The sequence below is a fragment of the Tubulanus polymorphus genome, chromosome 6 (genome assembly GCF_964204645.1).
Source record: "Tubulanus polymorphus chromosome 6, tnTubPoly1.2, whole genome shotgun sequence".
Lineage (NCBI taxonomy): Eukaryota > Metazoa > Nemertea > Palaeonemertea > Tubulaniformes > Tubulanidae > Tubulanus > Tubulanus polymorphus.
Window position 1 is genome coordinate 6,467,765 of NC_134030.1, and position 22,452 is coordinate 6,490,216.

At 38.1% G+C, this 22,452-nt stretch overlaps 8 protein-coding genes across 9 annotated transcripts; 6 read left to right on the forward strand and 2 right to left on the reverse strand.

Moving 5' to 3' along the window:
- The first annotated feature begins 595 nt into the window (after nucleotides 1-595).
- On the forward strand, nucleotides 596-1,670 carry LOC141907279 (UDP-glucuronosyltransferase 2A3-like). The gene is made up of 2 exons (XM_074796881.1): nucleotides 596-601; nucleotides 705-1,670. Exons 1-2 carry the CDS (start codon nucleotides 596-598, stop codon nucleotides 1,668-1,670), a joined length of 972 nt encoding a protein of 323 aa, XP_074652982.1.
- A 535-nt stretch (nucleotides 1,671-2,205) lies between these two features.
- On the forward strand, nucleotides 2,206-2,865 carry LOC141907280 (uncharacterized). The gene has a single exon (XM_074796882.1). It carries the CDS (start codon nucleotides 2,206-2,208, stop codon nucleotides 2,863-2,865), a length of 660 nt encoding a protein of 219 aa, XP_074652983.1.
- Nucleotides 2,866-4,527: 1,662 nt separating this feature from the next.
- Nucleotides 4,528-5,187, forward strand: LOC141907282 (putative G-protein coupled receptor 139). Its single transcript, XM_074796885.1, has one exon. It carries the CDS (start codon nucleotides 4,528-4,530, stop codon nucleotides 5,185-5,187), a length of 660 nt encoding a protein of 219 aa, XP_074652986.1.
- A 7,920-nt stretch (nucleotides 5,188-13,107) lies between these two features.
- Nucleotides 13,108-15,053, forward strand: LOC141907283 (zinc metalloproteinase nas-4-like). Its single transcript, XM_074796886.1, has 9 exons — nucleotides 13,108-13,124; nucleotides 13,319-13,394; nucleotides 13,464-13,508; nucleotides 13,668-13,781; nucleotides 14,010-14,096; nucleotides 14,261-14,410; nucleotides 14,503-14,617; nucleotides 14,689-14,804; nucleotides 14,938-15,053. Exons 2-9 carry the CDS (start codon nucleotides 13,319-13,321, stop codon nucleotides 15,051-15,053), a joined length of 819 nt encoding a protein of 272 aa, XP_074652987.1. The 5' UTR covers nucleotides 13,108-13,124.
- Nucleotides 15,054-15,147: 94 nt separating this feature from the next.
- LOC141907676 (uncharacterized) lies at nucleotides 15,148-17,142 on the forward strand. Of its 2 annotated transcripts, none has more exons than XM_074797399.1 (7): nucleotides 15,148-15,355; nucleotides 15,544-15,708; nucleotides 15,792-15,962; nucleotides 16,044-16,079; nucleotides 16,250-16,396; nucleotides 16,641-16,903; nucleotides 17,022-17,142. In XM_074797399.1, the coding sequence occupies exons 1-7, from the start codon at nucleotides 15,211-15,213 to the stop codon at nucleotides 17,115-17,117; spliced, it is 1,023 nt and encodes a 340-aa protein (XP_074653500.1). In that variant the 5' UTR covers nucleotides 15,148-15,210; the 3' UTR covers nucleotides 17,118-17,142. The 2 variants fall into 2 exon arrangements, with proteins under 2 accessions (XP_074653500.1, XP_074653501.1); XM_074797400.1 differs by having other exon boundaries at nucleotides 16,253-16,396.
- Nucleotides 17,143-17,423: 281 nt separating this feature from the next.
- LOC141907412 (mitochondrial substrate carrier family protein S-like) lies at nucleotides 17,424-19,631 on the reverse strand. The gene is made up of 2 exons (XM_074797043.1): nucleotides 19,600-19,631; nucleotides 17,424-19,106 (listed from the first exon to the last, which is right to left on the reverse strand). Exon 2 carries the CDS (start codon nucleotides 19,090-19,092, stop codon nucleotides 18,241-18,243), a length of 852 nt encoding a protein of 283 aa, XP_074653144.1. The 5' UTR covers nucleotides 19,093-19,106; nucleotides 19,600-19,631; the 3' UTR covers nucleotides 17,424-18,240.
- A 106-nt stretch (nucleotides 19,632-19,737) lies between these two features.
- On the forward strand, nucleotides 19,738-21,148 carry LOC141907061 (large ribosomal subunit protein bL17m-like). The gene is made up of 5 exons (XM_074796626.1): nucleotides 19,738-19,835; nucleotides 20,109-20,310; nucleotides 20,437-20,508; nucleotides 20,605-20,743; nucleotides 20,823-21,148. Exons 2-5 carry the CDS (start codon nucleotides 20,113-20,115, stop codon nucleotides 21,044-21,046), a joined length of 633 nt encoding a protein of 210 aa, XP_074652727.1. The 5' UTR covers nucleotides 19,738-19,835; nucleotides 20,109-20,112; the 3' UTR covers nucleotides 21,047-21,148.
- Nucleotides 21,149-22,249, reverse strand: LOC141907062 (large ribosomal subunit protein mL41-like). The gene is made up of 3 exons (XM_074796627.1): nucleotides 21,991-22,249; nucleotides 21,495-21,601; nucleotides 21,149-21,366 (listed from the first exon to the last, which is right to left on the reverse strand). The coding sequence occupies exons 1-3, from the start codon at nucleotides 22,181-22,183 to the stop codon at nucleotides 21,181-21,183; spliced, it is 486 nt and encodes a 161-aa protein (XP_074652728.1). The 5' UTR covers nucleotides 22,184-22,249; the 3' UTR covers nucleotides 21,149-21,180.
- Between the last annotated feature and the right edge of the window lie 203 nt (nucleotides 22,250-22,452).

Here is a 22,452-nt window from a genome sequence, read left to right on the forward strand (position 1 = left end):
AAAAAAAATCTAAATACATGAATCAACTCAGTTAATTCAGAAGTTATCGCTCTTTAGATTTGTATAGCTAGAGATTGTATTTAATCATGATCATTATCTCTGCTTATTAATTTTTCTCCCACAAAATTCTTAATATGCAACGTTTGTAATATTTTTTAGAAATGATATTTGCAATTTCAATCACTCTCTTGGTCGCCAGTTTAGAAGTTGTATCAGCGGGTAGAGTGTTACTTCTACCTTCAATATGGCCAAGTCACTTAATGGAAATGAAGCCTATTGCTGCTGCATTAACTCGACGAGGTCACCAGCCATTTATGATAATGCCAAGTACAGCCGTCCTGATTCCAGACTCGCTTAAGAAATCTGGCGTGAAATTTGTAAAGTATCATTCGACGAACGTAGACCCTTTCAACGACGAATACATGAAAAATAAGTCAACACAGGCTTATCTTGACTTTAAAATGGGAGAAAATGAGTTGTTACTTGATGTTGGTGGTAGGCAGTGTAACGACGTGGTTGGCAATATCGATTTATTATCAGATTTGTCGAAGTTAAAATTCGATCTGGTGCTCATCGATCCGTTCTTTCCATCGTTATGTTTGTATAAAGTAGCCGAGCAAATAGGTAAGCCGGTAGCTGCATTGACGTCACTTCCGTCTTGGCCGTGGTCTCCGGCATTCGCTAGATTGCCGTCTATATCACAGTCGTTTATATTCGGTGGAACAAACGACTGGGGTATTGTGAATCGTTTTATCAATGTTGCTGTCTACGTCGGCATTAGCTTCCAACCTTATCTTCACATTCGGAATCTAGAACTCCCACATCTGGCGACGAAACTTACAGACGTTTGGTTTATAGAAGCCGAGGAATTGTTAGATGCTGCCCGAGTTAGCGCCCCGAATGTTCGCTGGGTCGGTGGACTTACCGCACAGCCACCAGCGCCGTTACCAGAAAAATTGAATAAATTCGTTGAATCTGCTAGTGCTGGATTCTTACTGGTTGCATTTGGCTCGAAATTGTCGAATCTTGGAAAATCGATCAACGAAAAAATGGTGAAGGTTTTCGGTAAACTCAACCGAAAAGTGATCTGGAAAGTAAGATCTGGTTACGAAGGTATCGACAATTTGCCGGACAACGTGATGCCGTTATCGTGGGTTCCTCAGAACGACCTTTTAGGTCACGTAAATTGCCGGGCCGTGCTCCTACATTGCGGTAATAACGGCATGTACGAAGCCTTGTATCATGGTGTACCGATGATTGGTAATCCGGCTATCGGTGACCAACCATTCAATTGTAAGAGACTGAAAAACAAAGGATTCGGATTGACGATCGACGTAAGGACTGATGACGTCGACAAAATTTATAATACGATAAAAGAAGTTATCGATAATCCAATCTATCATAGAAATATAGAAAAAGCATCAGCAATTCGTAAATCGCGAATGGTTTCTCCTGTCGATGAAATAGTTCATACTATGGAACTAATGATGACGTACGGTACAAAACATTTGAAATTTCCACCCAGTGACCTAAACATCTTTCAGGTCATTCTTCTCGATGTTTTGTTTGTAGTTGCTTTTATCGTCATCTGCTTGATCTTCATCGTAAAATTTTTTTGTAAAAGATTGTGTTGCAAGAACAGTAAAATGATGAAGTTGAAGAAGAAATGAATGAAAATTTTATTAATGTTTTAAGAAAATAGAATATTTTTTCTCTTTCTCTTTTTATAAATATCAAAACACCAATTCAATTAAATGATGCATGCGCAGTGACGTGGACTAAAATCGGAGAAAATTAGGAATACAATAAAGTTTCAGAAGTCGGATTAAATCCACGGATGCGATTGGTTCGTGAATCTGATCAAATCCTATTCAGTTATGTTTATTAAACTTCTAACCGCTTTTTAGAAATATCAGATAACAAACCATGAATGATTCGGCACAGTATCGACTTCCTTTTTACACAACCATAGTCTTAGACACGCCTAAAGCTATATCCGAGACTATGAGATATTTCCAATTGATTGCGTTGCCTATAATAGCGGTAGCCGGAATTTTCGGAAATATTTGCAGTTTCCTAGTGATGGTTAGTCGTAGATTCCGTGTGTTTTCTTATTCTCAATACCTCGCTGCACTCGCCGTGTTTGACATGCTTACCTTGTTAGCTTACACGATGCCTTTTATCAACTACGTTACCTATCCCAACATGGTTATCACGTATTCTTCTGATTTGGCATGCGCCATTCATGAGTACATCGCGATGGTTAACGATGCTGTCAGCTCTTGGATGGTGATCATCATCACCGCTGAACGTTTTGCTATAGTCGTTTGGCCGTTCGCTGCCCGGACTATTGCGACGCCATCTTTTTCGCGAAAGGTCATCGTATTTTTCACCGTTGTTTTCTATTGTTATTACGCGTATTTATTCAAAGTTATGAAATACAACGTTCAAATGGATACGTGCGTTATGACACGATACGGAGGAGATCTACATTTTCAGTCCGCTACGATCTTGGTTGTATATCTACCTACCGTATCTATTTTAGCGTTCAACTTTTTTCTAGCTTTGATTTTACGCCGAAGCAACAAATTCGGTGACAGCGGAAGCAAAGCAGCCTCAACTCGCAAAGCGACGGTTATGGTAATGACAGTTTCAATATTGTTCGTAATTTTCACGTATCCCACGGCATCTTTTCTGATGATTTCGACGTACGTCCCGATTGATCAAGATATCATAATCATCTTGTCGGCGGTGACCGGTGCCGCGTATGCGATGAACAGTGCCATTAACTTCTACGTGTACTTACTAGCCGGGGACGAGGTGCGTAATTTCGTCAAAGAACGAATCATGAAATGGTGCAAATGATAAACTGGTCTCGGCTTAAATCTAAAAGTTTCAAATCATACGCGTCGTTCTGTGTTAAGTATAGTTTATTTCAATTAGATAGTCGAATGATTCATGAAGCAACAGGTTGAACATACTACATTAAGAGATGGACAATCACAAGAATATTGTGAGATAATTTCGTAGAAACGTTTCATTTTTCTGCGAGACAAAATGATTATTCGTAAAATATCGTTTCATACTACTGACACGCCCCGATCAGACATTCCTTGACCCTGAGTGGTTTCATCGGTTAATATTGGTGACAAGTAACACAGGTGATTTAGTTAGTCGATTCTTCTGTATCTATCGTCTGCACATAATTGCGATCATTGATCGACGTATTTTTCGAATGGCTTTATTATCATCAATTCAAGCATAATACGGTTTTACCATCTGTATAATTCGGTTTCATTGTTTGGTTTTGATGATTTTTAGTTTCAATAAATTCCATCGATCTGTCGTCGTATTCGTGTATGATGGAAAGATACGCTACGTATAATCGCTGATATTTCGTTTTTCATAGGACTAAAATATTCACAAGCTCATTGCTTATACCCCGGTGTCGTGTAAATTCATTCGCCAAAAGTGTTAAGAAGCCTTTCGAATTTTTACCGACAAGATTTATTTTGTAGTTTTCTTAATATCAAAATCTCAATATTGTTGATTTACGGTAACTGATAACCAAAATAAGAAGAATCTTTCACACGAACATCTCTTACCAACAAAAGATGTTTCGCACATTAAGCTTGTCAGTCTTGCGCAATTTATATCGGTCTTGAATCAATAAATGTAGAAAATCATACGCCTTTGTAACTATCAACTGAAACGTAATACTATTCTTTGAATCGTGGCTTCATTTTGTCTATGTTCTGCTTGAATGAATTCAAATTAAACCCGTCGATATTTCATTATATGTATAAGATTCACCCTATGTTTTTCTTTACATAATCATGGGTATCAAATTCTTATCAATTTGTGACAGTTCGAAGAAAGTTATCTTATTCTCCTGATTTCTAATTTCTAATATCAAGGATCTTCAAAATAAATCGGAAAATCATTTCTAAGATCAGGACTGGGTGTATTAAACTGGTACGATATTTTTTGAATACTCACTCCAGTTTCCGTAACCAAATGAATACATTTTCATCAAGTATAATAAAGATCAATCACGATAAATATTGATTTACAATTTATTTCTCCCCGTCTAATGGAATATATGGGAGTGTGACGAGTGATGCGTGAGCAGGATTTGAATCAAATTTGGAGAAAATTGAAAATACACGAAAGTTTCAGCAGTTTGAGTACATCGATGGGTGCAATAACATTGGGAACTGTCTTAGAAACATCATTGGTTAGAAAACCATGAACGAATCGGCAGTATATCGATTTCCTTTCTATGCAACCATTTTCTTGGACACACCCAAAACTATCTCCACAACAATGAGATATTTCCAAATGGTTGCATTGCCTATCATCGCAGTGGCTGGGATATTTGGAAATATTTGTAGTTTTTTAGTGATGGTTAGTCGTAGATTCCGTGTGTTTTCTTATTCTCAATACCTCGCTGCACTCGCCGTGTTCGACATGCTTACCTTGTTCTTTCACGCGATCCCTTTCGTTAACTACGTTACCTATCCTGACATGGCTGTGACGTATTCTTCTGATATAGCATGCGCCCTCCACGAATATATCGCGATGGTTAACGATGCAGCCAGTTCCTGGATGGTGATCATCATCACAGCCGAACGATTTGCTATTGTCGTTTGGCCGTTCGCTGCCCGGACCATCGCGACACCATCTTTTTCGCGGAAAGTTATCGTTATTTTCACCGTATTTTTTGCCTGTTATTTCTGTTATCTGTTCAAAGTAATCGCATACAACGTTGAAATGGACGCGTGCGTTATGACGCAATTCGGTGGAGATATGCATTTCCAGTCGGCTACGGTGACGGTCGTATATTTGCCTACTGTATTGGTGATAGCGTTAAACATACTTCTTGCTTTGATTCTGCGTCGAAGCAACAAATTCGGCGATGGTGGCAGCAAAGCGGCCTCCACTCGCAAAGCTACCGTTATGGTAATGACGGTCTCCATATTGTTTTTGATATTCACCTACCCAACGGCATCGGTTTTGTTAGTTTCAACGTACGTACCGATAAAGCGAAGTATACTTAATATCTTATCGGCGGTAACCGGTGCCGCGTATGCGATGAACAGTGCCATTAACTTCTACGTGTACTTACTAGCCGGGGACGAGGTGCGTAATTTCGTCAAAGAAAAACTAATGCAATGGTTCAAATAGCATTTCTAAAAAAACGTTCCCGTGACAGTCGCTTTGACTTATAATGCTATCACACCGATCAAATATTTTCACCGCGGACAACTAAACCATTCTCAAAATAATATTCAGTTATATATACGACAGTATTTCGTATCTACACTGCAATGGTACAATGAAGAACGTTACCGGAGATTTTTGGGAAGTTACCAACACTAGTCCAACATGGCTGCTGTTTTTCAATTATATAAGTTCTATGTAAAAGGTAAGAAGCTTCCATCTTGCGTTCTATATTTGTTCTGTATGTTGTTATTGGTAAAATCGGCAATGTATCTCGGATATGTTAGATACTCGCGTGGTTTCTGTGTATTAATGTAAGTTTTTGATATTTCCAGGATTTTTGCATGTATCAGTGTTGCTTTGTGAGCTGGACACCGATACAAGACTAATACAACAAAACCGCTGGAGATCTTTTCAAATAGAAAGTGGCCGTATTGTGTAATGGACTGATTTCAGGGATGATGGGTACGATTCGCCGTATTCACAAAATCTAAGTTCCTTACTACATATACTTTAACTACAGAGATAGTAACCAACTGAGTTAGTAAGCTTTTATGAATATGGCTTCAGATGCATAATCCCCAAAAGCACATCATTTTTCGTGACTATATCCGCCCGTTAAATTTCCAAATATATCTCTCATGTTTTACACACAGCTCTAGTTAACATAAACAGTACAGATCTGACGTTTTGTACTATATAACAAAAAAATAATTCTTTCATCTATATATGTTATGTAAAATGCAACGTGTGCATTTTTATCCTTTTAGATCGTAGCATTATATCAAATTGTGTAACAAAACCAAGTTTAAGAAAAAAATGCACATGTACCGATAATACGGTTAAGGTTCAGTTGTGAAAATGTGCATATCGATTAAAACAATTGCTGCACGAATTGTATCGAAAATCAGAAATACGGTCAGTAAAAAAATACGGTCATTTATCTATTAGGAATAACATTAGATTCCTAACCGTCTCAGAAATATTGGTTAACAAACCATGAACGACTCGGCCCAGTATCGACTTCCATTTTATACAACTATTTTCTTGGACACGTCCAGAACTATCTCTGAGATGATGAGATATTTCCAATTGGCCGCATTACCTATCATAGCAGTGGCCGGAGTTTTCGGAAATATCTGTAGTTTTCTAGTGATGGTTAGTCGTAAATTTCGTGTGTTTTCCTATTCTCAATACCTCGCTGCACTCGCCGTGTTTGACATGCTTACCTTGGTATCTTATACAATGCCATTTATCAACTACGTTACCTATCCTAAAATGGCTATCACCTATTCGTCTGATATAGCCTGCGCCCTCCACAAATATTATGGACTGGTTAACGATGCTATCAGCTCTTGGTTAGTGATCATCATCACCGCCGAACGATTTGCTATTGTCGTTTGGCCATTCGCGGCACGGACTATCGCGACGCCATCATTTTCACGAAAAGTCATCGTCTTTTTCACCGCATTTTTCTACTGTTATTACGCGTATTTGTTTGTAGTAATGAAATATAACGTTCAAATGGATTCGTGCGTCATGGCACAATTAGATGGAGATATACATATTCTACGGAAGCGATAAAGGGCCTCGAGTTGTCGCGTTCAAACTCGACAAGTCGCCATATTTATGTCGATATATCGCGATATATCGCGTCATGTCGACTTGAATATGTCGACATATCGTGACGTTTTCGCGACAAATTTCGCTTTTTTGCTCATTTTCCACGGGACAAGCCGTCATTTGAAGACATGTCTAAATGTAAGATGAGGACACCAGTAATATGACGACTGAGTTGTAAGTCGTCATGAATATGTCGACTTGTCGCGAGGAAAGTGGTCGAGAAAACGAAATATGTCGTCAAAACGTCACGATATATCGACATATTCATGTCGACTTGACGCGATATATCGCGGTATGTCGACATAAATATGGCGACTTGTCGAGTTGGAACGCGACATCTCGATGCCCTTTATCGCTTCCGTACTTATCGCTTCCGTAATATTTCCATCTTGAATCTTATTTAGTGAAAGGTGGTCTGATGAAAATTTAATCTTTGAGTTGTTCAATTCGATGATCTTTTTAACGATATTTCACTAGATACATTTCACAAATGTATTTCCTTATACAAACTGTAGTAAAAAGAATGTAAATGTCTGTAATCTTTCAGGATGGTACTTTTAGGACGATAAATGGCAGCTGGTAACTGTATCAATAGTTGACAACCTCTAGACCGATACCACGTGTATCATCGGGAGCAAAATTAATGAGAGTAATGACGTCACGAAAAAAGGAAATTTTACCAAGGCCTCTTTCAACCTAATAATCCATTTAGGATTCCCCAAAATCTCTGCGGGTGATTTGAGATAAATGAATGGATTCAAGATTTCAATTCTTACACCTGTGAATTTCAGATGTTTTGATGTATTTAACGGGAAAAAAAGAAAATATTTACCCGAAAGCTATTCCAAGCAAACCCACAAAGAATCTCTGGGTGATTTGAGATATCAAGTTTTGTGCCTTTTGATTTTAAGAAGTTTTGATTCAGTTTATGCATTCACAAAATTTCCGGGGGATTCTATATCTCTAATCGGGGATGGTGGTTGATTAATAGCAGTTTTCCGAATACAAATCTCCAACAACTGTCAAGAAGAGACCAAAAAGAAAGTAACTCCTGTACAGTGGTTTAAAATTCTTCATTCAATTTTTTTCATGAACGACGTGTGAGTATCGAAGCGTATCAAAATTGATCGAATGTTATTTTTGCCAGGTTGAATACAACCACTGGACGGTCTAACAGAAATGCATTAGATTTCAAACCACTGTCTTAGAAATATTGGTTAACAAACCATGAACGACTCGGCCCAGTATCGACTTCCATTTTATACAACCATATTCTTAGACACACCCAAAACTCTCTCACCGATTATGAGATATTTCCAATTGGCTGCGTTACCTTGCATAGCAGTGGCTGGAGTTTTCGGAAATATCTGTACTTTTCTAGTGATGGTTAGTCGTAAGTTCCGTGTGTTTTCCTATTCTCAATACCTCGCTGCACTCGCCGTGTTTGACATGCTTACCTTGGTATCTTACACGCTGCCTTTTATCAACTACGTTACCTATCCGAACATGGTTATCACGTATTCATCTGATATAGCCTGTGGATTGCATGAATATCTAGGACTGGTTAACGATGCTATCAGCTCTTGGTTAGTGATCATCATCACCGCCGAACGTTTTGCTATAGTCGTTTGGCCGTTCGCTGCGCGAACTATCGCGACGCCATCATTTTCGCGAAAGGTCGTCGTCTTTTTCATCATATTTTTTTACTGTTATTTCTGGTATTTATTCAAAGTAATGAAATACAACGTCAAAATGGATATGTGCGTTATGACGCGGTACGGAGGAGATTTGCATTATAAGTCAGCTACGATCTTGGTTGTATATGTACCAACCGTATCCATGATAGTGTTAAACTTTCTTTTGGCTTTGATTTTACGCCAAAGTAATAAATTCGGTGATGGGGGAAGTAAAACAGCCTCAACCCGCAAAGCAACCGTTATGGTAATGACAGTCTCCATACTATTTCTAATTTTTACATGCCCAACTGCATCTATTTTATTGGTCTCAACGTATGTTGTGATTAATCAGAAACATATGATAATCCTTTTAGCGGTGACCGGTGCTACTTATGCAATGAACAGTTCAATAAACTTTTACGTTTACCTTTTAGCCGGGGACGAAGTTCGCAACTTTGTCAAAGAGCAACTGCTTAAACGGTGGCGAAAATGATATTAATCCAGAAATACCTTTGTGGCCAGGTCCCTGAAATTAATTACCATGGTAGCTTAAATAATTACTATTGGCCAAGGACTCCTACTTAGCTTTCCGCAAAACTTCAGTATCTTGGGATTGTTTTAGATCAACTACAAGATGGTGTCATACAGCTGTACCGTCGTTACCGGTGGTGAGAAGGCGCGATTGAAAAGGTAAGCGTAAGATCGTATGGTTTGTCCTTAAAACTAATGACGTGAGTTTCTGTAATCTATCGGGTTATTTTCAGAGAAGGATGCGAGCTCGTCAACTTAATCCATAGGCGATACCCCGAAATGTTAGTGGATACTATTACCTGATGGAGATGTTCCTCAATATGGAAATATATATGGAAGCGGCAATCGTGATAAAAATGGAGCCAAAATAGATCTATCGAATAAACTACCGTATATTGAATCTAAATTCTGAGTACGGTTTTTAAGAACTTGATTAACTAATCACATTGAAATTGAATGAAAGCATCCTGTCTAGGGATACCACAAGAGAATTTGTTGCGTGTAATTATTTTTGTGAATCATGAATTGTACAAATACCATCCTTGTGATTGTAACATTGATTCTTTGTATATCATTTCCATTTACGAAAAAGATTTTCAATTCAATCTTTGCATTTCCTGAGATGAGATGGTCGGCTTCCTCGAATTAAACTGTAAAGAGTGCGATGGATGATTTGAGATAAATGAATAGATTTAAGATTTCAATTTTTACACCTGTGAATTTCAGAAGTTTTGATGCATTTTACGACAAAAAAAGTAAATATACCCGAAAGATTTTCAAAGCTAACCCAGTTTGACCTCAGGACAAATGTAATACGGTTTCGTTGCTCTAATCATAATCTACCGATTGAAACAAGAAGATATGAAAATATCCCCCGAAATGAACGACTTTGTACCAAATGTAACCTAGGGCAAATCGGCGACGAATACCATTTTATAATGGAGTGTACTTTTTTCGAAAGTTTAAGAAGTCGGTACATACCGCAACAAATAGTAACGTTTCCTAATATAAGAAAATTTATGAACCTTTTTACGTCAGAAAACCCAAACGTCCTAAGGAATCTTGCAGTTTTTATTAAAAAGGCACATAGCCTCATCTAGCCTCACCTCATCGCTGTTCCTGGTATACACGAACTTTTCAAAATAACTTTTCAATTGTAAATATAACTAGTTATTGTATGACTAGCAACTGTTATTGTATAACTGCAAACTGTTTATTTTGTATGTATCCTGTGCTCGCAAAAAATGTACAATTTTCTGGAGCAATAAATTTAAATCTAATCTAATCTAATCTAATCTGAGTTTCCCCAAAGAATCGCTGGGTGAATGAAGATATCAAGTTTTGTGTCTTTGATTTCCGGAATTTTGATTCAGTTTACAGGTCGGACAGGTTAATGCATTCACACAAATTCCCGGGGATTCTATATTTCTAGTCGGGGATAATGGTTGATTGATAGCAGAATTTCGAAAAATATCTCCAACAACGGTCAAAAAGAGACCAAAAATACAGTAACTCCTGTACAGTGGATTAAAATCGTCAATTCAAATTTTTTTCTGGGCGATGTGTGAGTAGTGGACCGTATCAAAATTGATCGAACGTTATTTCTGCCAGTTTAAATACAACCACAGGCTTAGTTAAAATGCATTAAATTTCATACAAATGCCTTGTAAATAGTTAACTAACCATGAACGACTCGGCACAGTATCGACTCCCATTTTTCACAACCATAGTCTTAGACACGCCTAAAGCTATCTCCGAGACTATGAGATATTTCCAATTGGTTGCGTTGCCTATAATAGCGGTGGCCGGAATTTTCGGAAATATTTGCAGTTTTCTAGTGATGGTTAGTCGTAAATTCCGTGTGTTTTCGTATTCGCAATACCTCGCTGCACTCGCCGTGTTTGACATGCTTACCTTGTTAGCTTACACGATGCCTTTTATCAACTACGTTACCTATCCCAATATCGCTATCACCTATTCATCTGATATAGTCTGTGGATTTCATGAATATGTGGGCCTGGCTAACGATGCTATCAGCTCTTGGTTAGTGGTCATCATTACCGCCGAACGATTTGCTATTGTCGTTTGGCCGTTCGCGGCACGGACTATCGCGACGCCATCTTTTTCGCGAAAGATCATCGTCATTCTCGTCGTATATTACTACTGCTATTTCTGGTATTTATTCAAAGAAATGAGATACAACATCAAAATGGATACGTGCGTTATGACGCGATACGGAGGAGATTTGCATTTCAAGTCCGCAACGATCTTGAATGTATATGTACCAACCGTATCCATGATAGTGTTAAACTTTCTTTTGGCTTTGATTTTACGCCGAAGCAACCAATTTGGTGACAGTGGAAGTAAAACAGCCTCAACCCGCAAAGCAACCGTTATGGTAATGACAGTCTCTATACTATTTTTAGTTTTTACATGCCCAACTGCATCTATTTTATTGGTCTCAACGTATGTTGTGATCAATCAGAAATATACGATTATCCTATTAGCAGTAGCTGGTGCCGCTTATGCAATGAACAGTGCCATAAACTTCTACGTTTACCTCTTAGCCGGGGACGAGGTTCGCAACTTTGTCAAAGAACAACTGCTTAAAAGGTGGCGCAAATGATATCAATCGAGAAATACCTTTGTGGTCAGCTCCCAGGAATTACCGTGGTTACTTGAATGATTACTAATCTGGCTAAGGGCTCCTACTGAGTTTTCCGCAAAATATCATTTTCTTAGCATTGTTTTAGATCACCTGCAAAATCATGCCATACAGCTGTGGCGAGAAGGTGCGATCGAAAAGGTCAGCGTAAAATCGTATGGCTATGTTAGTTAGTTACCTATCGTTGGTGGTAAGTTTTCATAATCGAATGGGCTTGTACGTGATAATATCCATTCGTGAAATTAAACCACAGACAGAGGTTACTGACTATGGCTATGTAATTTATCAAGTTATCTTTTCAGTAAAATGGAAGGGTGTGAGCTTGAAAACTTGATCCATAGGCGATGCCCCGAAATGTTAATGGATATTATTAGCTGATGGTGATGTTCCTCAATACGGAAGCTGCAATGATGGAGCCAAAATAGATTTATCGAATAGACTATCACTAATTGAATCTAAATTCTGAGTACGGTTTAAGAGTACTTGATTAACTTATCATACTGAAATTGAATGAAGGCATCCTGTCTAGAGATTCAATAAGAGAATTTGTTGCATGTCATTATTTTTGTGAATCATGAATTGTGCAAATACCGTCCTTGTGATTGTAACATTGATTCCTTGTACAATATTTCCATTTACGAAAAGGATTTTTAATTCTTTGCATTCCCCGAGATTGGATGGTCGCCTTCCTTGAATATAACCGTGAAGAGCGTCTCAAGGTTGCTGCAGTTTTAAAGATCCATATTTCACCTTGAAGAAAATCTAACAACTTACTGTGTCATGCTGACGTCGAGCGTAAGATTGTCTTATCGACTGTAAACTGTTGACGCATCGTTTGAATATCATATTTTTCAATAAATACGAATTATCCCCACTGAATGAATTCACACAAAACACAGCAGTATGAAAATAGATTTTTCATTAGCTCTCTGTGAAACATGTATATACGTACATTATTTTACAGCGATTTCATCTGCTTTTCACTTTTGTTTGTGAGACCCACCTGCATGTTCTTGTTTGACGATGAAAATTATTATGATACACGTAGCGTGAAAATAACGGCGATGAATTATGTACCGAACTGAACTTCCCTTAATGAAAAACAATGCTTTAGCAAACTCTTTATTATTCAGGATATTTCATTAGAACGAATTAAAATTTTGCATTCGAGTATTTTGAATACATTTGTTGACATTGGATGAATTTGAGGTTTTCGGATCGGTGGTCAAAAATAGCAATGAATAGTTGTTTCTAATTATCATCACTACAAAGCGTTACCAATGTGTTAGTCCATCTGCCCTATTGAAATTTACCAGGCGATTGTATATAAGGGGTCGTAAGATGATCGGTGTTATCCAGTGGATGTGATTTTTTCAACATAACCACAAGGTTTAGCTACAGACGAGGTTAGTAATTGTAAATAATTTTGTCTGCATGTTTCAATGAATGGAAGAAGTATCAAATACCCGAGCCAAAATGCAGCAGTAGGCCTAGGAGTAGGAAATAGTGAATAGAAAAGGCACAAATATAAAAAGCAGTTTTTAATTATAATTATCTACTCAAAAACGTACGTATATTTCAATTCTATTGCAATTTGCAGATGTGGACGATTCGAGCATTAGCCCTCGTGATTTTTATACAGTTTCTAATTCAACCATTCGAAGCTGTAACTACGAGTAAGTGCGAGTGAATTCCTTCTTCTACTTTTCGTCAACAATTCAACTAACCAATTTTTCTATTCGCAGGTGACATTGACGATGAATTCAATAAAGCAATTCAGAAACAAATGGGTAAGTTAATTCGTGTTATTCCAATTTATGACATTTCGCATTGAAACGCGCAATTACGATAATTACATACCTCGGTAGAAATGAATCGGTTTTGTAATTCCAATTTTGGGCATAAAACGTATAGGAATCCGTAAACTACTTCAAATGTTTTCTCTGTAGCGAAACGCGATGCGGATCCCGATATGAATGAACACGATCACATTCTGGCTATAAACGCAATCCACGCACAGCGACGAGCTAACGCAGATGATTTGATTAACAAAGTCAACGCCAGTAGGTTACTGATTACATAGCATATTCAAACTCGATTTGACTCCTCGCCTATGCAGGAAGTGTCTCTTACCTCTCCTGGCCTGTACCATAAAGTGTCTTGGTTAGGAACCGATGTTTCCATAATTCCATAGTTTCATTCCCTTCGAGATGAATATGCTCCTACGATGTTGCGTCGTCCCTAGTACTAATGGGGTAAATTCAAGACTAGCTTGTACGTTCTGTATTCAGAATCTGGTGTCACTGGTATGAGCGAAGGTGACATTGCTCCAGTTAAACGAAATAACGCAGACGATATCATTAATGAAGTGAACGAACGTAAGTTTTTTCATAACAATTACGCAAATTGATGGCCTTGGTAGGTCGATTTCAAATGACTCCAACTCGAAATTGTGGAGATCTGGATCCTAAAACACATTTTCTGAGCTATCACTTATATTACGACCATGCCCTATAATTATCAAATGTTTTCAATATTACAGATAAACCCCATCATACTAAATTATCAGAAGGTGATATTGTCACGGAGGAAGAACCCTCTACCTTGGAGAGGCGATCATCAGATGCTGACCGACGACGCCTGTGGAAATCACGAGTAGTACCGTATACCTTTGAGTATTCCATTAGCAGTCGTAAGTTCCTATGACTTTTTTCAAAGACAAAACAAATTGATACGCTTATTGATGTACTGATTACATGCATGATATGGAAACTGTTTTTGCAGAGAAAAGAGATGTCATAAAACAAGCGATGGCTGCCATTGAACGAGCTACATGTATTCGATACAGACCAAGACAAGGCAGTGATAAAAATTTCCTTAAGTTTTTCAGTGGAGACGGGTAAATCTAGTTTCTGAATCTTAGCTTCAACCTTTAAATGAATTTTTGTCTTAGTTCTTCCGATTTTTCAGGTGTTACTCATCTGTTGGAATGGTTTTTTGGAAATCGTACGAGGGTCAAAAAGTGTCTATAGGAGAGGGATGTCAGTATGTCGGAACAATCGTGCACGAAATGACACACGCTTTGGGTAAAGTATAAGAGTAGAATAAAATATTTGATCGTATTTCTCTTTAAAAGATACCACTTGATGATATCGAAAATTAAGCAATGAAAATATGTTCATTTCTATTGTACTCTGAATAGAAATTCTTGAATTTCAGGCTTTTACCACGAACAGAGTCGCTCGGATCGTGACAAATACGTCGAGATATTCTGGGAGAACATCGAAAAAAGTATCTATACCAAACAATCAATATATGTGCGAAATTCTGAATAGCCTTGTCAAACTTTTAAAGAATTAAATACTGGTAAATGATTTTAAATCGTTGAAATAAATTTCAGATGAGTTGATTGTATTTTCAGAACAACAACACAATTTCGACCTACACGCAAAATCTGAGTTACTCGGTTTGAACTATGATTTCGGCAGTGTGATGCATTACGGCAAAACGGCATTCTCTAAAAATGGCAAAGTGACGATTCAAGCTATCGGCAACCCCAACCAGAAGTTTGGACAACGCGATGGATTGAGCCCATTGGATATCGCTGGAATCAACAAACTTTACGATTGTTCGACAAGTAAGATTTGCTTAGTACTAAAAATTCGGAGTATCATTAGTTTTCGATGACTCGAATACGATGGTCGTATATACGACAGGATACTGACAATGATTCATTGCAATTTTCTTATCAACAAATAGAAGAATTGCCGCCCAACTTACATGCCTTGTAGAACATGTTTTATCTCTTTGAACTTTAATCCGAAGGTAGTAGAAATGGAATATCTCGATGGTCACCGTGGTCCTCATGCGTTGGAGCCGAAAACTGCCAAAAGCAGAGACAAAGATTCTGTTTCCACAATAGTTGCCCGAATGTCGACCAGTATGGCGTTGAAACCGAAAGAGCACGATGCTCAACAAACCAATGCCGAGGTGAGAGGCCAAGCCGTAATGAAATGATTATCCCAACTTTTTCCTCGGATAATACACGGATACGGTGGAAATATAAATTTCAGCATCGATCAATGGTCATTGGGGACGATGGAGTGGGTTTGGAGCCTGTGACTGCTCTGCCGGTACCAAGTCCAGAACAAGAAAATGTGATGATCCTAAACCTAGTAATGGAGGAGCACAATGTAGTGGATTAAGCAAGCAGAAAGTGTCGTGCAGGAATGAGTGTGGTGGCGGTAAGTGAAGTAATTCGTTTGGAATTAGAGTGATTCTTTATGGATTTGAACTTACAGCGAACTTCATTTTAAATTAAGCAGGAAATAGAGGTAGCGGCAACCGCGGTGGATCATCAGGTAATGATTGAAAATGATTGTTCATCATGTTTCAGGGGCTGATTTTATAGACCAGCTTACTGGGTTTATCAACCGAATTGATCCTTTGGTTAAGTTGAAATAAAGGTCTATGAAAACGCCCACAGACTTTCTACTGTCGTTAGAATCTTCGATGATATTTCATTTTTCAGCAGCAGGTGGTGTTTATGATACAAACTTCGAACGCGGTGTTGGTAAATGGAGAGATGTTGGTAGGATTCGCTGGATTCTGCAGCGAGGAGGAACGCCAACCAGCAACACTGGCCCGTCCAGTGACCATACTCTAGGAACGTCTTATGGTAAGCTATCCATAGTCTTCTACCAGCAGACTAAAGCGTTTTTATCAAAGTTATCGTAATTTGAGTTTTTTGATTTGACTCACCCCAAGTAGACGAACATGATATGACCTTTAGATCTCAAACACTAACTCGGTATCTCAAATTCTTCAGATTTGTCAAACTTGCGGGGTCTCATTTTCTTGCCCGGTTATACATGTATGTATATCATGCTGGAATACGATATTCGTTATTTTATCTTTCGTAGGTCGATACATATATATGGAAGCGTCTGGTAGACGTTACGGTGATCAGGCTATCTTAGAACTTACAAACTATTCATCGAGGAGCCAGAAATGTATGAAAGTTTACTTTTATATGTATGGCAGCGAAATGGGAAGTTTAAAGATTGCGTTTGAGAATAATGGCGGTTATAGAAGAAGACGTCAGGTAGTAATGTCAGTAGCCGGAAACAGGGGCCGTGGATGGCATTCGGTACAGATTGGAGTCCCACCATTACAGAATTATAAGGTAGGCTCTATTCTTTATCGAAACAGACTTTTGATTCAAAATAAACTTTATACATTATCCAAATTCAAACCGATATTACATTGATTAACGAACTACACCGACTGTCTCTTGTTTACAGATTGAATTGATCGCTACTAGAGGTTTCGGCTCAAAATCCGATATCGCTTTGGATGACATCAAATTTATGGAAGGACGTTGCCCTAATAAGAAATAGAATATTCAAATCAAATGTTTATGGGATAAATAAATACGTCTGTGTGGAATGAACAACTTTAGCTGTTTCTTAAGTTTATTTGCCTCAAGCTTTCATAACGTATAGTTTCGGTCTATAAACCCATCCACAGACAGCGAGATTGGTTCGTAACTCTTCTTCGCATCCTCCTTCGGCAGGTTCGAATACCGGCCTGGAGTAACGTTAGAGTAAAAGTAAGCGACGAAAATCTAAAGAGATGCGAGAATTAGATTGAGCAGCATTGAATCAACGATACCATTAATATAGGAAAATACGTATTTATTTTCGGATGTAACACAATTATCAATTGGTTTTTTTATAAAAAATATTCTTAGATACATGTATATCATTAAAACCGGTAAATAGTTCAACAACAACACAGCAAATATTAACATGAGGAAATATACGAAGAAAAAGACTCCCGTCAACCAGAGATATCACTGAGAATATTAATCAAGGAGATCGGAATGGCTAGACATAGACGAATAACAACATTATGACTATCGTTAGTGTGAAAGCACCACTAGTATAACCATAATATTTACAATCGAAATTTCGAATCAAGTTATAATCGTTTTTAACAACCATTTCAATCTGAACCCGACACAGCGGTTCAGTTGACGATACATTCTTTACATAAAATGAGTAAGAGTTTCTATTACTAAAACCATTGTCAGTTCTATGTTTTTAAAGCATGATAAAATACTAATATATTGTAAATACACGTAATTTGAAATACCATAAAGCCATGGAATGATGCAAGAAAATACATACAATACTTTCAAGAATATTTTCATGTAAATTCAGCTGCATCTCTCGTACAAAAACGCGATAGAACATCTCCCATGTGAGGAGTAGTGGTAAACAGTTTATAAGTATTGAGCAAAACAGGTAAAAAAAGTCCCTCTGTAACAGTTTTTCTCTCTTTGACATCATACCTTTACTACTTACTCTGACTAAAATAAAGTATACTGAAGTCAGAAAATCTACGGAGAGTTACCAAGGTCAATATCCAAAAATAAAGCTTTAAGGTTAAAACATTAGGTTATGGACCAGAACAATCACAAGCATTTGGTGCAAAATCGATGTAACGCCTACTTCAAAATTACGATTTTCTCAAGCCTAATTCAGACACTTTTTTCTGAGCTAACGTCATCACCACCATACTCGTACCATTAGCCATAAAACTTCGAATAGTACCAGGAGCTAGACCACGATACAACGCAAAAAACCCTCCTTTTTCGCGTATTACAAACTTCAATCTCTGAACGACGCTCATTTTCGAATCTCCATAATTTCCCTGAATTTGCGACTTCATGTATTCAAGCGGCCAAACCATCCACCAGGCGAGAGTCGCCGATACGCCTGATATCAAGAACGGACCGATTAACGGTTTTTTGAACTGTTCCGGGAAATGTCTTCTCCCGCTGTCGACTAGGATGAAATACGTTCCCATTAATCCTATCGTTCTCGCCCACGTCACCCCGAACCCAGTATACAGACCTCTCAGATGCCACGTTTGGTTCGTTTGTCGTCGGACCTTCGCGAATTCGAGCGGCGTTTCGATGATAGCCCGCGACGTGGCGGCGATAGCGCCACCTATGATTACGCGTAGCTGAAGCCCGAGTGTACCGGGTAATTCGTATTTGCCGAAGTCGTTATCGAGACCGGTGTAAATCGCTTCGAATACGGCGAATTGAGTCGATCGAAATATACCTGAACCGAACAGCGGAGGTATACATCCCCTGTATAGCCCGATAACACCCTGAGTACGCAAAGTCTTTAATAGAGTCTGCATCATTCCACCTTTATCGAAACCAGTTTGCGCTTGCATCTTAGTTTTTAACGTATCAAACGGGTGTCCTACACAAACACTCGTTGTACCATATAAAACGCCTACACTGAGTCCTATGATGCCTTCACGTATCCAGTGCGCCCGCTCTTCATTGTGCGTCATTTTTCAGTAATCACCTAAAAATTTCATAAATGAAATGAATTATTTGAATTACACACAATTCATATATAATTCGTCACATTCACAGGGAATCAACCATGGGGCCTGACACCTACTTGTAGTACATAGGATACTGGGGAAAAACTTTTTGTCAGTCAGGCCCGTGGAATCAACAAGTGAACCCATGATCTCGATAACTCTGGATATCTAAAGCAGTCATTGGCCTAAATATCATAGGCTTGATTTGTCTGCCCGTTAAGAAAAATTCCATAATTATTTCCTTAACCAGAAAATAATTCATAGAACTTGCCAGAATAAATTAATTTGACTTTGTGTTGGGACAGTACCAGTGGTTAATAGAATCAAATCAATTCTTTTCCCTTGGGGGACAAATCTTTAAAAACGTTAAATGTATATTCTCTGGGGTAAAAACTGTCAGTATTGTATAATGACCTGATCATTTTCAGCCGAAAACAAGCGTAGAAATAGAATTTTGTAAAATTGACTAACCTTAAATGTGCAATCAGATATTGACCGTCAAGTGCTGCCCCTATATATAACAATAGCGGTAAATATGTGAACTAATTCCACTGAAATCGATAAGCTACTGTGGCATGCGAGTAATAGGTTAGTTCACATATTCGCCGTCAACGATATGTATAGAGGCAGCACTTGACGGTAAAGATTACGCAGGTGCTAGGTATAGCATTACACTCGGAGGTTAAATCTGTGAAATTTACAAACATGTGAGTATAAATCATGAATATTTGGTTATACAACAAAATTAAAGTTTCCAGGTCATTTATAACCGATATAGACGCGGATACCCACAAGCATAGGCCTACATAGTGCATATTGATTAAATTCTTTAAAACAATTCAATTCAATGAATTCAATACGTCCTTTGCTTTGGCTTTATTGATCCATTAATGATGATTATTACAAGGAAGGAGCAAAAGAAGACATGTATTAATGTAAATAATATGAAGTTGTTCAAATGTTTCATAACATCGTTTCAGAAATATGACATCTACGGGTCCGAAATTAAAATTTGTGGTTAAGAATAAGCCGAGAAAACTATTTTGGTCGTGCGGTCCCGGAAGCGGCCCAAAAGGAAGGCTGTTGAGTTTGCGAAGGGACGTGACAAAATTGTTAAGATATGAAAGACTTGATGATTTACATTATAAGCGAGCGGATGAGGCCCGGCAATATGCAGAACGGGTAAGTAATTCAAAAATCTTTCATACAGATGAATTTCAGTGAACCTATTTGCAGGACAGATCATACCTAAATCTAACCTACATCTACGTTCTTGCATTTCTAAAATCGAAACAAATTTTTTTATAGTTGATTAGTTTGGCAGTGAAATATGGCGACCGACACAAGCCAACAATGGAAATGGTTGATCATTGGGTTTTGGTAAGTTTTATACAATAAAACCTGTTCTTTAATCTATGAAATTAATCCAGTTTGCAGATTTATCATCATTCAGATTGTTCTTCTGTGTCGTTGTAGGAAAAAGATCTCATTCACAAGCTATTCAAGGTTTTAGTTCCAAGATACGAAAACTACAGCGAAAGTTTCTGCAACGTTTATTCGCTGCCTCGAGATTTACCGGGAACACAAACTCAATGGGCTATTCTAGAATTAAAAGGTATGTTTGAGCGTAGCTATGAAAGCCTCACAATTCACATGGATGATGTTTGGTAAATCTCGATTCTATTCGCATTCAGGGAATCCATGGCCTCCAGTTTTACCGAAACAACGCAATTTCACTAACTCCCTGACGAATGTGCTTTTAAACGCAGCCAAAAAAGATTATTACGAACAAAAAGGGAAAATAGTAACGAGCAGTACTACGAAAAGTGATGACGCTGATGAACTTTCCGAACCGATGGAAAAAGTGACAATCGGGAAAACTATCGAAATCGATGGCTCGAAGGAAACGCCGCTGTGAATAGGATATTTTCCTAAATCTTCAATAGACGGCTCCACTGTGCTTTCTTTGTTAATATAATACAACAAATAAAAAATCCAGAACATGTTTATATAGGAAAAATTGCTATTTTATTGTTTATTTTTAGTTGAGTATCAAGATTCTTTAGTCATCAACTCCTGAGGAGACTTTCCGATCTGTGATTTAATTTCATCGATTGAGATTTTGCCTTTCCTAAATTGTTCTTTAATCTCTTTTGCGATCGTGGCATCGAAAAGGTTTTTGGCTGTAAATTCTGATTGGACCACTTCTGGAGCATTGTAAGGGACATACGGCTTCAACTGAAAAAATAAAATAGATTATGTTTACACAGAGACACCCACCAGAAGTATTAAAATCAACGTTCCTTCATATTTTTGGGGGTATTTGATGTTTCCCCCATGAGCTAAATTATGGTAAATTTACTAACCTTGAAATCTGACAAATCGGGAACAATGAATTCGGGAACCATTTCTGGCACTTCTTGCCACTTGCCATTATCATCCAGATATCCTGTTGGGTAACTACCACCTTGAGCTATAAAAAAATGCAAAATTCAGGAGCCAATTCAACTAATTCCTCAATTATTCAATCTAAAAATGAGTCAGTCAGACTACAGATTAGGTCAATTTCAGCATACAGATTCAACGCAAAACCTATATCTTGGGCGGACAGGTTGGTGCTAACCAGTCAACTCAATATATCTAGCTAAATCAGATGCACCCACAGCAAATCTGCCGGTGAAAAACAACCCATCTGATTGGCTTTATAGGCTGTTGGCCTCTCAACTCGGCGGAAACCTGTCTGCCCAAGAAATCTTTTGGACAATATAATTGAACCAACGAAGGAGTTTACAGCCAGGGTAAGTGTCAGCATAAACTTTAGTGGGAGACAATTAAACACTGGCAAGCGAGGATGATACAAACCTTGACCACGTCTTCCCCAATTTTCTCGAAATTCTCTGTTGCCGCCGGGTTTTCTTTCGTTGATGTGTTTAGCCGTTACTGGAAATCGCTTGTCATACGGAATACGGGCTTTTTTACTGCACAGGCATACTCCAGTTGAGACACCTCTTTTGCTCAGTTGGATATGTGGCAGCCTACTTCCCAAAAACGCCATAGTTCGCTAGATAAATGTGATCTTCAAATGAAAAAAACGAAATTGAAAAATAATTTTACTTCCGGGTTTACTAAAAAATGGCGATAGTTCCTCGTTTCCTCACTTATCGGTGTCGCAGTTGGGTTCGAATCCCGTTAAAGCGCTATCAACGAGATCGATTTTTTGTGATAAAATTATTTTCGATATTCATGGTTATAATTCATTTTCCTATTTATCGACACTCGTTTGCATCTTAGATGTTTTAAACTAATATCGTTTATAAATTCGGA

Excerpts from the sequence above, each read along its gene's own strand:
- LOC141907280 (XM_074796882.1), top strand. The coding sequence starts at position 2,206 with ATGGTTATCACGTATTCTTCTGATTTGGCATGCGCCATTCATGAGTAC.
- LOC141907282 (XM_074796885.1), top strand. The coding sequence starts at position 4,528 with ATGGCTGTGACGTATTCTTCTGATATAGCATGCGCCCTCCACGAATAT.
- LOC141907283 (XM_074796886.1), top strand. The coding sequence starts at position 13,319 with ATGTGGACGATTCGAGCATTAGCCCTCGTGATTTTTATACAGTTTCTA. Across the intron at positions 14,618-14,688 it reads AAGTTTTTCAGTGGAGACGG|GTGTTACTCATCTGTTGGAA; the intron begins GTAAATCTAGTT and ends CCGATTTTTCAG. Across the intron at positions 14,805-14,937 it reads CGAAATGACACACGCTTTGG|GCTTTTACCACGAACAGAGT; the intron begins GTAAAGTATAAG and ends CTTGAATTTCAG.
- LOC141907676 (XM_074797399.1), top strand. The coding sequence starts at position 15,211 with ATGCATTACGGCAAAACGGCATTCTCTAAAAATGGCAAAGTGACGATT. Across the intron at positions 16,080-16,249 it reads CAACCGCGGTGGATCATCAG|CAGCAGGTGGTGTTTATGAT; the intron begins GTAATGATTGAA and ends TTCATTTTTCAG. Across the intron at positions 16,397-16,640 it reads TACTCTAGGAACGTCTTATG|GTCGATACATATATATGGAA; the intron begins GTAAGCTATCCA and ends TATCTTTCGTAG.
- LOC141907412 (XM_074797043.1), bottom strand. The coding sequence starts at position 19,092 with ATGACGCACAATGAAGAGCGGGCGCACTGGATACGTGAAGGCATCATA.
- LOC141907061 (XM_074796626.1), top strand. The coding sequence starts at position 20,113 with ATGACATCTACGGGTCCGAAATTAAAATTTGTGGTTAAGAATAAGCCG. Across the intron at positions 20,311-20,436 it reads CCCGGCAATATGCAGAACGG|TTGATTAGTTTGGCAGTGAA; the intron begins GTAAGTAATTCA and ends ATTTTTTTATAG. Across the intron at positions 20,509-20,604 it reads TGGTTGATCATTGGGTTTTG|GAAAAAGATCTCATTCACAA; the intron begins GTAAGTTTTATA and ends GTGTCGTTGTAG.
- LOC141907062 (XM_074796627.1), bottom strand. The coding sequence starts at position 22,183 with ATGGCGTTTTTGGGAAGTAGGCTGCCACATATCCAACTGAGCAAAAGA. Across the intron at positions 21,602-21,990 it reads TTGGGGAAGACGTGGTCAAG|CTCAAGGTGGTAGTTACCCA; the intron begins GTTTGTATCATC and ends ATTTTTTTATAG. Across the intron at positions 21,367-21,494 it reads CCGATTTGTCAGATTTCAAG|TTGAAGCCGTATGTCCCTTA; the intron begins GTTAGTAAATTT and ends TTATTTTTTCAG.